Consider the following 18,346-nt stretch of genomic DNA (forward strand, 5'->3'; position numbering starts at 1 on the left):
GTCGGCCTTCGGCCTCCCGGCTTGAAACTCGCCCTTCGGGCTTAACCTACTTGGAAATTTGACTTTGCCCGTGTCCGCCGCCATTTTGGGTTTTTCCAAAAAAAATTTTCACGCCACCTATCACGCATCGTTTAAAAGTTGCCATACAAACAAACAACAAGAATATTGACCACAGTTCGAATCCCGGTTATGTATGATAGATTAAAAAAAATAATTGAATGTCATTATTATTAAATCTAAAATCGAAGCCATGGTTCCTAAGAACAGATTTCGCTATCTCTCACATAGTTTCTGACTTCTCCATACCATTCCATACCATTTGGATTGATCACCCTGTATAATATACTCACGCTGAACTCCATGCATAGCCCCGAGTAAAGCCAAGCCCACGAAGAGGCTGAAGATGGGGCGCTCGAGCGCGGCGAGGGCGGCGGCGGGCGCGCGCGCGGGGGCGCCGGCGCCGAGCAGCAGCGGGGACGACGCCGCCCACCACATCGCCAGCGGAGCGCCCGCACAAGTCACCCAGCGGAACCACTGCAACATACCAATTAGGTTTAGGCTGAGAGGAAAACCAACCAAGAGGAGGAGGAAGGGGGAGGAGGCGGACAAGGAGGAAAAGGAGGAGAAGGAGTATGCCAGCAGCAAGCCTGCCAATGTGCCCGGTGCGTTGCCCAGCGGAGACTGGTACAGGACTGGTAACATACCCGATACTGCTGCGGCTGCTTGTTCCGTTCCTGCATCTCATGATGGACGTAGGCCAGCAGCAAGCCTGCCAATGTGCCCGGTGCGTTGCCCAGCGGAGACTGGTACAGGACTGGTAACATACCCGATACTGCTGCGGCTGCTTGTTCCGTTCCAGCATCTCATGATGGACGTAGGCCAGCAGCAAGCCTGCCAATGTGCCCGGTGCGTTGCCCAGCGGGGACTGGTACAGGATGTTGAAGGATAGGTCTCCGTAGTACTTCACACGGACCACTCTGAAAATGCCATTTAACATCTTGTAGAACAGATTATATGTTAATTTTTGTATCAAGCAGAAACGTCTGCGAACGATGCTATTAAGCTTAGAAATAAATTAAAAGTGCAAAAAAATACGTTTTTGGGTGAGACTTGAACTCACGACCACTGGTTTGCTAGCCCAGTGCTCTGCCACCTGAGCTCATCATCCGAGTCTTATTGATATTGGTAGCTCAGATGACAGCGCACTGGGCTGGCCACCCAGTGGTCGTGAGTTCAGGTCTCATCCAAGACAGTAAATTTATCCACTTTTAATTTATTTCAGGTTAGGTATTATGTGTAATAGACCACGGAAGTAGATATATCGATAGATAAAAACGTGACCGAGAGAGAAAAGTCAAATTACAGAATTATAATTATCTCATTTGATTACGGAATTTACGTCGTAGGACTCGTAGGTATGTATAGGTGAGCGAGACAGTTCTTGGGTTTAATGGTAATTTTCGGAACACTTAATTGCTAGTAGCCTATGATCTCTTATTTTGCTCCGAGACACGGTTCAATTTGAAATAGCAATAAACTCTACATCCGTGAGAGACTGAATATTTAGATTAACAATTACTTAATTAGTAACGGTCCTCAATTAGGAAGAGGTGTAAATAACGAGTAAAACTGCACTTACTCCGGGTTATGCATGACGAACGTGGAGACAAGCTTCAAGCAGTAGGAGATGGCGAACAGGCCGCCGACGGAGATGAGCAGCAACGCCATCAGTGTCGGCAGCGCGCCGCGCCGCCAGCGCGCCAGGGCGAGCGTCAGCAGCAAGGCGACGGCGTACAGTTGCATATCTGCTGCCAGGTACCTGCGGTGTCGATTCATCATCATCATGGAGTCCACCGAAAGAAAGAAATAGACCCTCAAGGATCGATAGGTCGTGCGCGTGGAGCAATGATTAAAATTTATGTTGATATACAGTGTGGAAAGATAAGTTGGGCCCTGGAGGGAAAGTGGGTACCTTAATTCCTTAAGCTGGCTCATTTTACTTAAAGGAGAGATTCCTTTATTTTTAAAAACAAACAAAACTGCATTCAAAGATTTTTCTTTTTCTTCTTCAATTTTGCTTGTCTAAAAAAATCTTGAGTACTAAATATTAGATTTTATGGATATTTTGTATGACTAGAGATGGGTAACTACCCGGGTAAATACCCGATATTTACCTACCCGCGGGTAAATACGCGGGTATTTTCGTTTTTCTTCTAAGTTTGATGTGTTTAATGGTATGTGAGCATAAATAATATTAATTTAAGTATTTTTTTATAATGTTACATGAAATGTATGTTCAAACTAATTACGAAAAGGTTGCTATGAGGTGAAGTTCGATTTTAACATATCAGTCCAATTATGAAAATCGTGTTAAATCATTCCCTGGCTTCCGGAACTGTTTTAAAACGCTTTTAATATACATTAGAAAGATGAAAATAAAGATTACTTATAAATTATAATAAAAAAAAATTGTGCAGTATCACAACTTGGGAAGCTCATAAGTCAAATATAGTTAGTTTTAGGACAAAAATGTATATAACCTTTTTTGTAAGAAATTCTGTCTTCTTTAGTTTGTACATACAACACTTTTCGATATTAATGACAGATTCCAAGCAATATGAAAAAAATCACTTTTACCCCCCTCCCCCCAGCCACACCCCCCGCCGACCGAAGTTCGAATGTGTATTATCAACGTATAAGTACGTTAATGTACTCAAATAAAAAAAAATACTCTTATGACGGCCTTATTTTTAATATTTATCAAAATTGTACTAAAAATTCTTTAGTTACAACTGCAGGTTTCACTAAACCATTTCATTTTAAATGACACACAATAATTACAACCATTAACTCGGTTTATATCTCCACTTTAACACAAATCGACATGTGTAACAAGAAATGAATCTACCCGTCCATTTGGGTAGATACGGGTAAATACCGGGTAGATGGGTATTTACCGGGTATTTACCTGGGTGGGTAAATTGGGTAAATACCCGCGGCCCATCTCTATGTATGACAGACGAGTGTAAGACCTTATGTTTCTTGGAGAAATGTTATCATTAACATTAACTGTATCGACTAGTGTAATAAAATTGCGAGTGTTTATTTTTTGGAATTTTTAGTCGGTTCGAGTCCCGGGCGAGGCAAGCGAGTTTTAGAAAATCTTTGAATGCAGTTTTGTTTCTTTTTAAAAATAAAGGAATGTCTCCTTTAAGTAAAATGAGCCAGCTTAAGGATTTAAGGTAGTTTCCCTCCAGGGCCCGACTTATCTTTCCACACTGTACTTATAACTCCAGAAACTGAGACTGTTTTGGAAGGGTGACTGAAAGGAAAAAGATACTGATATGAAAGAAGTAGAGGCAGATTCAGAGTATTCAGACTCCGTTAAATGGAGCAAGAGAAAAAGTGGGGTCTATTTTTTGTATTAAATACTCAAGAGATGGAGTCTAGTAGGGAAAGACCGAAGATACTCCATCAACAATAGAATATAAAATAAATGATTTATTAAACTTTAAAATTTACTTTAAACATGATGGTGGCCTAGCGGTAAGAGCGTGCGACTTTCAATCCGGAGGTCGCGGGTTCAAACCCCGGCTCGTACCAATGAGTTTTTCGGAACTTATGTACGAAATATCATTTGATATTTGTCAGTCGCTTTTCGGTGAAGGAAAACATCGTGAGGAAACCGGACTAATCCCAATAAGACCTAGTTTCCCCTCTGGGTTGGAAGGTCAGATGGCAGTCGCTTTCGTAAAAACTAGTGCCTACGTCTAATCGTGGGATTAGTTTTCAAGCGGACCCCAGGCTCCTATGAGCCGTGGCAAAAATGCCGGGATAACGTGAGAAAAAAAAATAAAAAAATAATGATGATGATACATGGTACCCATTTCCTGCGTTACATTGAGAGCTTTGTCTGCCAGACAGATCTGGTTAGATATATATCCTTTCCTAACTTCGAGTTTCACTCACCAGGTTTGCACTAAACACTTGTTGTCCGCGTCCAGCACGTTGTTGAGGTAGAGCAGGTGCACCCACCACTTGGAGCGGCACACGTCGGCCTCCGCGTCGACGCGGGGCGCCCACTGCGGCCCGGCGCCCAGCCGCGACCACCACGTCGCCGCGAACCATACCACCATGTAGTACGACGGGCTGATTCTGTTACATTCAAAATAAAGTCGTTTTATAAACGAGCATATAATATAGGTACAATGCAAGTACCTACTTTGTATTTTGTTAAATAGGTACAAGTCTGAAACCTCAAGCTGAATCTATGGTGAAAATAAAGGTACAGGCACAGCTAAACTTCTCAGCCGCGTGACACCAAAGGCGAGTCAAGTGACGAAGATTTTTTTGTCAATGTCGGGTGACAATAACACACCTACCTACTGGACCTATGTGTCGCTTAACTTCAAACTCGGATAAATTCATTCGACCCTCTTAGGAAATATCTACCCTATTACCTTTACTTAGATAACACCAAATTCGCAAAATCTGACAGTTTGAAGTTACCAAAGCCACTCGCACTCCTATGGAACAGTGTTGGCCGAACGTTAATTGCAATTGACCTATGCCAGTACAAATTGAATCGTAAACGGTAACGGACGGTTACAGTTGACGGTTCAATTTGTACTGGTTAATGGTCATATTCAATTGCATTAACGTTTCGGCCAACACTGCTATGGAATATGGAGTAGGTACCTCTATCTTCCATAGATAGGACGTTTTATAAATGCCTTTTATACCTAATTTTTTAGTGTCATTAAATGTCATCGTAAACCATGCTTTGTTCAACTATAATAACTAGCAAAAAGCAGAGCTTTGTAAGGGCTCGCGGAGGTTTTCTACTTTAACGTACCGAACCGGTTGCTGTCCGGTACGCCTGTCTGTTACAGCTTTTACTTTGTCCTTTAAAAACGTGTCCAGACGACAAAATCAAATTGCCAATATCATCCACACGTAATATACAATTTCATAAGTGCTTATTACATCCTACACGGCCGCCCAGTACTTTTTGTAAGGAACCCAACTGGCTTTCCTATATAATGTTGGGTCTGTTCTTGAATTTATTTTTGCGTCCACTCCACACAATTGATCGAAAAACTATCCCGTCTGGACACCTACTGGCGGTAATCACGCTGCTCCGCACATAAACTAACACACACAGTTCCACTAGGTACAGCCAGGGTCCAGCATCAGCTCTATCTTGGGTACTGCTCTTCCAAGTTCTCATTAAGACGTGTCAGATGACCAAAACAGCGTGTGCCTATGTTGCACTAAACCTGAGTTCCACTAAACCTGAGTTCCACTAGGTACAGCCAGGGTTTAGCATCAGCTCTATCTTGGGTACTAATCTCCTAAGTGCTCATCAAGACGAGTCGGATGGCCAAAACAGCGTGTGCCTATGTTGCAACAAACCTGAGTTCCACTAGGTACAGCCAGGGTTCAGCATGAGTTCTATCTTGGGTACTGTTCTCCCAAGTGCTCATCATGACGAGTCGGATGTCCAAAATAGCGTGTGTCTATGTTGCATCAAACCTGATCGAGTTCCACTAGGTACAGCCAGGGTTCAGCATCAGCTCTATCTTGGGTACTAATACTTTCCTAAGTTCTCATCAAGACGAGTTGCATGACCAAAACAGCGTGTGCCTATGTTGTATAAAACCCGAGCTCCATTAGGCACTGTCAGGGTTCAGCATCAGCTATCTTGGGTACTGAAAGTACTGATCTACCCAGTGATCATCATGACGAGTCGGATATCCAAAACAGCGTGTGTCTATGTATGTTGCATCAAACCCGAGCTCCACTAGGTACTGCCAGGGTTCGGCATCGGCTCTATCTTGGGTACTACTCTCCTAAGTGCTCATAATGTGCCTTTGTTACACCAAACCTGAGTTCCACTAGGTACTGCCAGGGTACTGGGTCATTTTGCTGAACTGCACGCCGACGTTTCGATTGGCGTGCAGTTCCCATACAAGTTGCAGCCGGGTTGTAGTCCGTCTGTATCGGCCCTAAAGGGGCCCACTGATTAACAGTCCGCCGGACGGTATCGGCCTGTCAGTTGTTCGGAACTGTCAAAATTTTGTTCTAACTGACAGGCCGATACCGTCCGGCGGACTGTTAATCAGTGGGCCCCTTAAGTCACTGAAGTTTGTATTAATTATGCTTACCTTTATTTATAATTTTAGCAGTTCCAAGCAATAGTAACACTAAAGGCGCCATTAATTAATTACGTAAGACAATTTTTGCCAGCTTTTGACCCCTTCCCTCCCCTATGTAAGAAATAATAAGAATAGGCTGACCCCGTCCCCCTCCCACCAATATAATTAATTTTCAAAAAAATATTTTTATGAATGTTTATTTGTACCTGTACAAAGGTACTTGAGCTCGTTTAAGCTAACTCTGCACCGTGTTTGATAGCATAGAGTGTGGAAGTATTATTTTAAACGTCATAATTTCATAGAAATTAAAAAAAATATCGCATCTTTGTGATCTTACTTAAGAACTATGAAAACCCCCTCCCACCCCCTTGTAAGAAAAAATAAGATATGTTCGACCCCCCTCCACCCCAAAATCGTCTTACGTAATAAATTAATGGCGCCAAAACTGTATCTCAAACTGAAAATACCCGATTTAAGTTTGCTAACACAACATGACTGATCATCACATCGTCAGCGTCACAAAACATACGAGTAAATTGACCTCCGCAGTAAATATACAGCAAGATTGATTGTTCTAGTAGGTATTCACAAAAACTTAATTGCTAAAATGGGAATCAAACCAAGTGAAGCGAGGTGGGTTGAATCCAAAATTGTACCCACTTTGGTATTCATCGTTGTTAATGGCGTAAGCGCCATCGACATTATTGAACTTGAAAACACCACATAGGTATCGTATTGTCTGAATACCCACAACACAAGCCTTCTTACTTAGTCAATTTGTATAAGAATGTCCAATATTTATTTATTACTAACGCCATCTGTTAAAGAAAGAAATAATTAACATTAGCACGAATGTTAATTCATCATTTTGCCAACAGATGGCGCTAGTAGTAATACAAAGTGTTATTACTTTATTTTATTTTTTTAGGTTTATAAAAAGATATTTTTATGTTTGATAACACATCTAGACATCAATTTAAATTACTATGTTAAATTTCAAACCTAACAGTGCAGTAGTTTTTCCGTAAAGTGTACCACAAGAATGCATAGTTCGTCGATTAGTGATAGGGCTCGCTTCGCTCGCCCTAATTACATTTGACGGTATCTCTGAATTGCGAGAAAGCTTTAGGTAACCAGCATAACCTAAAAACATTAATAAAACTTTGTAGGTGTCATTTGTAAGGTTATAATTGAACCTGATGATCCTATTGATCATGGTGGAGAAGAATGACCGCCACGGCGGTATGGACCCCTTAGAGGCCTGGAGAAGGATCTTGTGCGCCAGCAGGAAGCTGGCCATCAGGAAGAACACCTGCACTACCAGCGTCGAGTTGCCCAGGAGGATCGCGTCGCCGGAGCGGCGGATCTGCAATATTATTGAAAATAAGTTTTTGGCTAAAATTTAAATTTTTGTACAAGATTTTATCGCTGAATGTACTTTTCTTTTCACAGGCAACTAAAATTCATCGGGACAATTCTAACAACCCCAAACAGAATCTTAAAACCGTGTATCAGCTACATAAGCGATGGTGTTCCAATACCTCTCACTTTTATCACCGACGCCCACAGCGAAAGTATGAGTATGAATAAAGAATGATCTATCTGTACTCACCGTCTCAAAATACCGTATATCAGTAAGATAAGAGATGGTGCTCAGCCAGCACACGTGTTCAATGATGACGCACATCATGCAGAACACCCGGACCCCGTCGAAGACCCGCAGGTCGCCGGCGGCGGACACGGCCGGCGGCGGAGCCCGCAGCGCCCGCCAGCAGCCGGGGAGGGACCAACATAACGCCCATTGGTATTCTGAAAAATACGAGGAAAATTCTTGCGATATACGGAGTATACGGACTGACAAAAATTGAGGAGAATTTTGCCATTTTGGACACTGAACCGTAATATTTGAACTTTGAAGGAACGCATTGATTTTGTACGTCTGAGTGGATCTAACTACTTTACGCCACTTTTTTACCATGCACTGCAGTTGAAATACTTAGTTAGGTACTTTGGCAGATTTTAACATATTGGGTTACCCTTGATGGTAGAAGAGCCGGCCGCAAAATTTCTAACCGACTTGATACCACGATGAAATGCACAATGGTTTCCCAGAAAAGTTATGCTAAGTCCGAATTCGATAGTCTGCCACGGCGGAACTTGCCGAAAGTACGAAAAAGAAGGCCACTTCCGGTGCGAAAAAAGGGGCTGATTTAACCCATCTGATACCGAGATAGTAGTTATGGCAGCAGTTAGAAATTTACATGTAGACACAGAAAAGCGAAGTCTGCCACTATTTTTTTTGCCGGAAGTGCTTGGCAGACGCTCTCAAAGGTGACCATCGGGACCCCTAAATTAACCCATCTGATACCACCATGAAACCAATGCCAGTCGGTAGGTATGAACTCTCATGTCAGGAATATATAAGTCTGCCAAGGCTTTTCCTGCCGAAACACCATGGCAGACGAGATTATGTAAGCAAGGTCGCCATCGGTTACCCTACACTAACCCATCTGATACCACCATGAAACCAATTCCATTCGGTAGGTATGAACCCCCATTTTAGGAATATATAAGTCTGCCAAGGTTTTTCCTGCCGAAACACCTTGGCAGACGAGATTATAAGCAAGATGACCATCGGTTACCGTACACTAACCCATCTGATACCGCCATGAAACCAATTCCAGTCGGTAGGTATGAACCCTCATTTCATGAATATATAAGTCTGCCAAGGCTTTTCCTGCCGAAACACCTTGGCAGACGAGATTATGTTAGCAAGGTGTACATCAGTTACCCTACATTAACCCATCTGATACCTCCATGAAACCAATTCCAGTCGGTAGGTATGAACCCTCATTTCGGAAATTTTTAAGTCTGCCAAGGCCTTTCCTGCCGAAACTCCTTGACAGACGAGATTATGTAAGCAACATCCGCATCCGTGGGACCGGTATACGTGATTACTGTAGGCTTATTTATTACTTTATGCTTTTACATATTTGTATATTATTATGTTATTAATGAAATATATTTATAATTTATTAAACCTATACCTAATACATTGGGAATTCATTACCTGCTTACGGCAGTAGTAGGGAGTAGTGGGTGAGTTCTGGCTCACTTAGCCAGGCCAACAGTCCCTCCCCCTTTTTTTCCCTTGTTGAGGCCCTGCAACCTTACCTTGAACCCAACCTAATGTCATTGTAGCTCGAATCTAACCTAATCTATTTTTATTGCTTTTAGAAAATATTCTAATAACAATTATCTACTTTTGCAAAGTTAAATGTTGAATTCTTTATTTCGCAAAATGGAATTTTAATGTGACTATAATGTATGTGCAATCTACTTAGAAACTGGGTTTAGAAATATAAAAACACACATTTTATATAGGATAATAAGTTTATTCAAGTAATATTCTGAACATATGAGATATAGTAACATCATTACTTATTCTGTGTACAGTGGAGAAAACATGCAAGTTGACATTTTTCGTTTTAAAATAAAGATAAACTAAACAGTATTTGCCACAAACCGATGTAAAAAAAACTTTGCAGTTGTTGATTACAATACCATATCTTAAGGCCCCAGTACACAATGGGCCATCGCCGGCCATTCCAAGGGACGCATTTATGCGTTAGAGGGAGCAAATGATATTGCTATCTCATTCTACCGCATGGCTGCGTCCCTTGGAGTGGCCGGCAATGGCCCATTGTGTACTGGGGCCTTTACAATTTCTCTCCATGAACATTTTATGATACCCAACCAACCTTCCGGTTTTCGCCCGAATGAATTAAAATATTCACCAACACCATTGACATCAATATAAATGGCTATCCGATGTCAGCCAGGTTTAAAATCCGGATCTAAATTGATAATAAGCAATTTAAACAGGTGAACAGGTAGCTGAACAAACATTGGCATTTTGTTGGCTGCAAATACATTCGATTCCACGCCTATATTCATTTTACTCATATAGTGTTACACAGAACTCATTTGCTGTCAAGAATTACCGACAATTGTCGTGTTTCTTGTGACAATTGTCATTAGCTTCGCAAAATAAGTACTTAGTATTTGGCGATATAATGGAGTTTTTATTTTATTAACATGTTGGTGGCAAACAAGCACACCGCCCGTCTGATGGTAAGCGGTTACCGTAGCCTATGGAGGCCTGTAACGTCAGTACCAACTGTGATGTCGACAAGTGTCGCACCTGCCACCGTAGTGAAATAGAGGCCAGACCCCAATTTCACATCGGTGACAGGTGCGACGAATTGTAAAATCACTATCGCTGACGTCACAGGCATCCATGGGCTACGATTACCACTTACCATCGGGCGGGCCGTATTCCTGTTTGCCACCATCATTGTATTATTAAAAAAAAACTTTATTATATCGGAAAAAACAGATATTTCTCCTGTGAAGTTTCTGACAATTGTCAAAGATCTAGAAGAATTGTAGGTAATTCTTGACAGGTAATGAGTTATATGTCGGAATTTCGTGACAATTGCAGTGTTTCTGTGACAATTGTCATAAACTTAGCAAGAGAAATATCTGTTTTTTTTTCCGATATCATAAAGTTTTTTTTTAATAATACAATGATGGTGGCAAACAGGAATACGGCCCGCCCGATGGTAAGCGGTAACCGTAGTTCATGGATGCCTGTGACGTCAGCAACAGTGATTTTACAATTCGTCGCACCTGTCACGTTGGTGAAACAGGGGCCAGGAGTTAAGTCAAAAGCTAGTAAACAGTAATCTCCTCCATAGTCCTCTCTAACTTTCAGGCAGTTTTATTAACTTCTTATGGTATCAATGTGGAGTATAAATAGTCTACTATACATATATCCCAAAAACTTTAACGTTTACGTTTTTAAATACAGGGTGACCTTAGCCATTGGACAAACCCTGAAATCCCACATAGGGTTACTTCTCAGAAATGCTCTAACGGTAATTTCTTTTTAATTAGAACAAAAGATAAAACATTAAATTATCAAACAAAAGTTAATTCCAATAATCGACAACAAAAAGAAACATACTGTATTAATCATTGGCAGTGCTTTTGACAATTTGTTTGAAAATGTGCGGCAATGATGACATTTGTCAAAAGTCAGAATCTTATTAATGTCATAAATAAAAAAGATAATCAAAACGGTCGAAGAAAGTTTTAATTAATTTAATTTAATTTAATAATTAATAATTAATCTTATTTAAAGCTGCAACACGACTGATTAATTGACATGATTGTTCTCCCAGAAGGAGGTTCGTGGGGTGTTAGACTTTGGTACGGTCGTATAGAGGGCGGTCTCGTGACTTCAGAAAATTCCGACTTTTGGCCTACCGCTTCCGGTCAGAAAAATGTTCGACGGCCCGGCCAAACGGTGGGAGGTAGGTGGGGGGTGCTCGACCAAATGTCATAGAGGGACCCTGGCAGTTTTTGACGCCGCCATTTTTTTTCAAAATGGCTGACTTTTTTTTTTAATTTTTTCAAGTTTGTCCTAGCGCGCTGAAATTTTGGTCACGGAATCTCGGGGTCCTCTAGATTCGTATGGGAAAAAAATTTTCGAAAAAATCCAAGATGGCGGAAAAAATGGCCCCTTTTATTTTGTATGGCAACTTTTGAACGGTGCGAGATAGGTGGGGGGTGCTCGACCAAATGTCATAGAGGGCCCCGAGACAAAATAAACTGCATTTAAAAATTTTCAAACGGGCCGACTTTTTTTTTTTTTTTTTCAAGTTGGTCCGAGCGCGCTGAGATTTGGCATGGCGAGAGATAGAAGCCTCTAGATTCCTATGAAAAAAAAATTTTTTGGAAAAAATCCAAGATGGCGGAAATAATGGTCATTTTAATTTTGTATGGCAACTTTTAAACGGTGCGAGGTAAGTGGGGGGTGCTCGACCAAATGTCATAGAGGGCCCCGAAACAAATCAAACTGCATTTAAAAAATTTCAAAATGGCCGACTTTTTTTTTTAATTTTTCAAGTTGGTCCGAGTGCGCTGAGATTTGGCATGCGGCGAGCTAGGGGGCCCAGCATTACCATGTAAAAAAAATTTTTGGAAAAATCCAAAATGGCGGGCGACAAGGGCAAAATTCAAATTTCCAAGTAGGTTAAGCGAGCCCGAAGGGCGCGCTTCAGGCCGGGAGGCCGAAGGCCGACCCCGCGTAGGGCCGTCAGGCCCGGAGCTTCACCCCGAATATCCAAGCGTGCCCCGCCCCCAGTAATTTTGGGCGAGGCCGAAGGCCGAGCTGCGGGAATGACGAACAAAGCAAAATCCTATACAAAAAGTGTGTTAAGCGAGCCCGAAGGGCGAGCTTCAGGCCGGGAGGCCGAAGGCCGACCCCGGCGGAGGGCCGAAGGCCCGGAGCCTCCACCCCGACTCCCAAAACGCGAGGCCGAAGGCCGAGCTGCGTGAATGCAGTTCCCCCAAGGGTTCTACAAAGTCAACTGTCTTGATAAGCGAAGCCGGCGGGCCGAAGGCCCGACGGCGAAGCGTCGAGGCTCGCGAAGGCCGAAGGCCGAGCTCCGCGTAGGGCCGAAGGCCCGAAGCGTCACACGAGAGGGGGAAGTTGGCCTACGGCCTTCGGCCTTCGGCCCGCCGTTTCGCTTGTCTAAGACACTTTTCCTATTGGGTCGTGTTTAAGCTCCAACTTCCCGCTTAAGCCCCGAAGCAAAACCAACCCTCCCAACTGTTTTAATAAGCGAAGCGGCGGGCCGAAGGCCCGACGCTGAGCTTCGAAACCCAGCGAAGGACGAAGGCCGAGCTCCGCGTAGGGCCGAAGGCCCGGAGCGTCCCTTACGAGTTCCCAAGCACGCGAGGCCAGGCCGAGCTGCGGGAATGTAGTGCTTTCACGCGGATCTTTTCGTCCTAGCAAAAGTACAACTTTATTTCTTTTTCCCTCTGGAAAACAAACTACTACTACTACTACTACAACAAAAACAACAGCACCAACAACAAACTACAAGAAGACCGCGGGGCCCTCGGGCCCCGCGCACGAGGCAAAATCTAGTCATACTATTTATTACCTCAGGAGCTACTAACACATACAGGTTGCTCCAAAGTAAAAAAATCGTAATTTGTTATGATACTTTGTATACTGGTTCTAAATACCATTGACGTGTAAAATTGTATTGATTTTATGAATAAATTATTGAATATTGAATATAAATACCCTAATGCATGGACACCCTGTATATCAACTTGAAAGAAAATGTTCAATATTTCTTTATAGTGCGACTCCTTAGCTCGATTTAGTATGGAGGTAGAGTCTGGCTAATAAAAGATGAACCTGCAAAAATGCGGTCCTGGTCTGACCCATCCTAAATCCTGTCCCATCCGGCAGAAAGCACGAAACTTGGCATGCAAACTTCAAACTTCAACATTTATTCAGCAAATAGGCCGCAAGGGCACTATTACACGCCGCTAAAGAAATTTTCACTTCAAAAAGTTTTGAGATGTAATGTGAAACCAAGTCGGTTATTTTAATCAGTGCCAGGGGGTGTTAAAACAGTATCAATAAGATATCTTTAATTTGTAATTTTTAGCGAGTTTTAGCGGTGGGCAAAGTAATCCGGTGATTTGGCATCCATACCAACATTGCCCACCACCAAAAACGGATTAGGGTTGTCACTTTCATCTAATTTACCCAACTTCGCATGTAAAATAAGGTTATGTTTGTACACTAAACTAAGTTTATAAATATATACTGTATTTAATTTGTCTTATTATCCTTTACTTAGATGTTTTATCCCGTTAACTAATGAAAAACACAGCAAAAATCATATTTTTGGCCATTAAACTACTGTAACAGATTTTCTCAAAAGTGACAACCCTAGCCTTTGTAAAATGCTTAGGCGAGCCTTATATGGAAATGAGCAAAAACGGGTAGGCAACATTGCCCAGCAAATTTATTTAAAAGTTTTTACACTTATCGCTAAGTTATTAACAGGGAATGGTAGGATTGCCCAAAACCAGTGATCCTTAGACATCATCATCATACGAGCTGTATTTGAATACCAAATTGACGTGGGCAATGTTGGCGAAAACTCCGGATATCTTTGCCCACCCTCTAAAACGCAAAAAAAATGGGTAAAAACACGATAAAAATATTTTTTCTTCAAATAAACTGATGCGTTTGATCACAATGGACGTGCTGAGCAAAAAAAGTAATTACGATTTGTTTTTTTTTTTGAGAAATTCGTGTTTTTTTTTAAATGCGGGCAAAGTTGGTGATAATGACCGGTACCTACTCTTCGAAGGCCGCAAAAACATATGACATGCTCTTATGGTTCTACAAATAAGATCGTGTCAGATATTTTTGCGGCCTTCGTTGTGTGTTGTGTGACATAAATTGCAGGTGACTGTATATTAGGAATAATTATTTTATTTAGTTTCAACGAAAGTTTCAAGTTTAGTACGAAAATACTTCAGATATACAATATGCACAAAATGTAGACCTAATCGAAATAAAACATTGCTTTTTATAGTAAATTTTTTTTAAAACATTCGATACATAGGTATACATAACAATAACCAGGCCACAGCGGTATTGGCCTGTAAGCTTTATCTCGGTCTCCAAAGCCGCAAAAACTCGCTAGTACTTCGTGCTGGTCTAGCCGTTATTTTTTCTTAAAGATTTTCAGAGAACAGCACGTACACGCATTATACATATAGACGGAACGAACGGCATAATCATAATCATTTATTCGTCGCAATCCATGGTATTACAGATCTAGGTACAAGACTTTCAGGTATAGTGTTGAGTCGCTCACTCGTGAGGCACCTCATTTGTACCACTCATTTTGTTAATTTGTCGCAGTACTTCATACCGCAAAAATGTCTTACATCACTCCTCTATTCATTTTACTCATTTACTCGCGCGCATCACAAACACCTCTTGCCACACAAATCATTCACACACTTCAAATTTAAAAAAACTCTTATCCTTTCAATTTCACTCGCGACCTTCAAAACTCATACGCTCCTCATAACCTCGCAAGAGAGTCCCTGGATCGCGCGAGGCGCTCGAGGTGCTCGCCCGCTCGCCGACACTCAAAACTCAAATGAAGAAACGAGTAATGGACGTAATGGTCCACACTGTCAACTGCCGAACTACAAACCTTATTGCAACGACAAAAAGTCCACCGAGAAAAGCATTGAGTTTGTACCGCTCACCGCCTCTCTGTGACATGAACACCTCAGAAATCCTTTCAAAATGAAACAATGAATTAGAAATACCCAAAGAGGGAGTGAGACAGACACGCGCCGTACTTCAATATCGCCTCGCGTCACCACCGAAAATACGTTAAAAATTAAACACGAAAGACAACAAGCGTAAGCGCTGCAAGCTTTCATACATCTTACGCCTTTTTGATCCTAACTTACGTGTCAAAATGGCGCGAGAAATCAGTCTCAAAACGAATTTCGACGTGTTGCTTCTCTGTCGCACTTGTAAATTCGTACGTAAGTGTGACAGGGAGGCAACATGACGAACTTGGTTCGCGTTACGCCCTCTGTATACCAGGCGGGCATTTACGAAGCTTGCTTAGAAACAGAAATCCCTTAAGTAACTAAAATATTATTGAAATATAATACGGTAGCGTACACAATTTATGATAATTTCAATAAGTTTAAAGTTTATTAAATAAAAAGTAAGTATAATTTTCATAGGTAAAATAAAAATGTAGATGTAAATTATACCGATTTGAATTTGCAATACTTTTTATTAACATTCTTTGTAAACGACTTGGAACTGTCAAGTTATGATTATGACATATTTATATTTATTTTGTTCGTACTTCGTTCACTACCTAGCTAATTTTAGTTCTCTAATACCTAATACCTAGTGATAATTCTTATAATCATAACAAAATATGGACATAGTTTTTGCCAGTAAATATACCCGCGGATCTTCCTTGGTGCCCTTTGCATGAAAAAATGAAGTGTAAATGTAGCCGGTGCGGCAGGCGCGAATGGTGCTTTGTTTATTATCATATTGATGATATTACTGTTAAATTATCTGAGGTGGTAAGTTAGTCACTTCTATATAATAATGACTAGTGAAAATATTGAATTTGTTCTCCTTAGTTTGTTAAAAATGTGGTAGTTTTATGGTTAATAGGTACTTATGAAATATATCACTACATATTATAAAACAAAGTCCCCCGCCGCGTCTGTCTGTTTGTGGGTTTGTTTGTATGTTCGCGATAAACTTAAAAACTACTGGACGGATTTTCATGTGGTTTTCACCTATCAAAAGAGTGATTCTTGAGGAAGGTTTAGGTGTATAATTTGCTAACCCGTGCGAAGCCGGGGCGGGTCGCTAGTGATTATTATACTTAAAATTATATCAAGTAGCAAGGAGGAAGTCTAAACAATCTAACAATAAAAAAGAGCTACATTAGAACAAGTTTCATAAAAGCAGCAAATTAAGTTAGGTACTTTATGTTCTTAGTTTGATTCTAAAATTATCTTTCTCCTAAAAGTTCTATTCTTAACCTCCAGAATTGCACTCCAATTAAATATTACTACTTATTTATTTATAAAGGAAGTGATGAATACATAAATATGTATATACATTAAATATTTTTGTCGCCGTTGGAGTTAATGGAATAGTCGACGCTGAATATATGCTAGTACCTCACCTCATTTGAAGTAAGACATTGTAACACCTCATTTTAGAAAATGAGGTACTCATACAAACTCATTTTAAATTGATGTCCTACCCATCACTATTCAGGTATTACTTATACGAATTACATAACGCTTCCTGTTAATAGGCAATATTTTAAGATAAAAGTTCTATAATATATTACAAGATTACAATTGTCATCAAAATTAATTGACGTACAGAAGTCAAATACGTTTTTAAAATGACGCAAAATGAAAATTAATCCCAATCAGTAAAGGATGAGTCTTTAAACTTTTTTCATTTTAAGCGAGTTTTGATTTGAAGGAACATAATACTTAAATTCGACTGTAATCGTATTGTTTTAAGATAGTTTACTGAGGTTTTCAACCATTATGACCCGTAAATAACAGCAAATCAAATTTAAAGGAGACGCGAGCTGATATTTATGTACCCTATTTTTTGAAATACAATTTATCTACTGGTATACTTTCTCGTGTGCGTATATGATTTAATGTCAAATCAAGCTGTCATTTTTATTTGAAGAATTATACGTGTGCTCCGGTGCAGCCCCAGCGGGCATCTGACTTGAAGAAGAATTTTGAGTGATGTCGTCAATGTATGGAAATTGTTCGAAGGTTTACATTTGAGATTGAATTTCTGTGTTGTCTTTGTGAGTAAAAATATAAATCTTGAATTGTCTAGCTTTCAAAATCACACAATAATTCAATTACTGTCAAAGACAAAATTGTTTTGCTTCTTTCTCAAACGGAACTCCATATTTTGATATTTTGATACTTTTAGTGTCGATTTGTAGAGAATAACAGCAAATTAAAAATGGCATGAAGAGTCGGTACACGGTTTCTTCGTGAACAAATTTACGTGTAATAATAATAATTATAATATAAATGTGCGGTTATGCATGTACAGCAGGGGAAGGTTGTAAATTCAACAAATTTACAACTTTCTGAGACAATGTCTTTCAGGTCTATCTCTGAATCAGAGACCTATAAATACCTTGGTATGTCACAGTCGTTGGGTATTGAGGACGAGGGTATTAGACGGTCGGTGAAGGAGCGCTTTTTCAGTCGGCTCACAAAAGTCCTTAACAGTCTTTTGTCAGGAGGCAACAAAGTGCGCGCCTTCAACGCCTGGGTAATGCCTCTTCTCACATACTCCTTTGGCATACTAAGGTGGACTCAGACCGAGCTGGACGCCCTGGATCGGAGGGTCCGGTCACTGCTCACCACACATCGCATGCTACACCCACGCTCGTCAGTTATGAGATTGTACATCCCACGGAAGTGTGGAGGCCGAGGCTTCCTAAACGCCAAGGATCTCCACAACCGCGAGGTGTACAATCTCAGGAATTATTTCCTTAACAACGAGTGTGGGATGCATCGTGATGTGGTGGCAGTAGACAGGAACCTCACGCCGCTCTCCTTGGCAAACGAGAACTGGCGCAAACCTGTGGTACTAAGTACTGCGGATCGCAAGGCGGCATGGGAGAGTAAGGCGCTACACGGGCGGTTCTACAAGGCCCTCACGGGACCCGATGTGGACCTGCTCG

General features: G+C 41.1%; 1 protein-coding gene across 1 annotated transcript in view; it reads right to left on the reverse strand.

Annotated features, from left to right (window-relative positions):
- Positions 1-18,346, reverse strand: part of LOC134799929 (nose resistant to fluoxetine protein 6-like) — a 64,167-nt gene that overhangs the window by 7,478 nt on the left and 38,343 nt on the right. The window contains exons 5-10 of the mRNA XM_063772367.1: positions 7,771-7,967; positions 7,355-7,524; positions 3,970-4,155; positions 1,640-1,819; positions 827-977; positions 351-534 (exon numbers count right to left, since the gene is read on the reverse strand). Coding sequence (XP_063628437.1) covers positions 351-534; positions 827-977; positions 1,640-1,819; positions 3,970-4,155; positions 7,355-7,524; positions 7,771-7,967 — 1,068 coding nt within the window. The remainder of the gene's footprint in view (positions 1-350; positions 535-826; positions 978-1,639; positions 1,820-3,969; positions 4,156-7,354; positions 7,525-7,770; positions 7,968-18,346) is intronic.

This window comes from Cydia splendana, chromosome 19 (assembly GCF_910591565.1).
Source record: "Cydia splendana chromosome 19, ilCydSple1.2, whole genome shotgun sequence".
In the NCBI taxonomy this organism is placed as follows: domain Eukaryota; kingdom Metazoa; phylum Arthropoda; class Insecta; order Lepidoptera; family Tortricidae; genus Cydia; species Cydia splendana.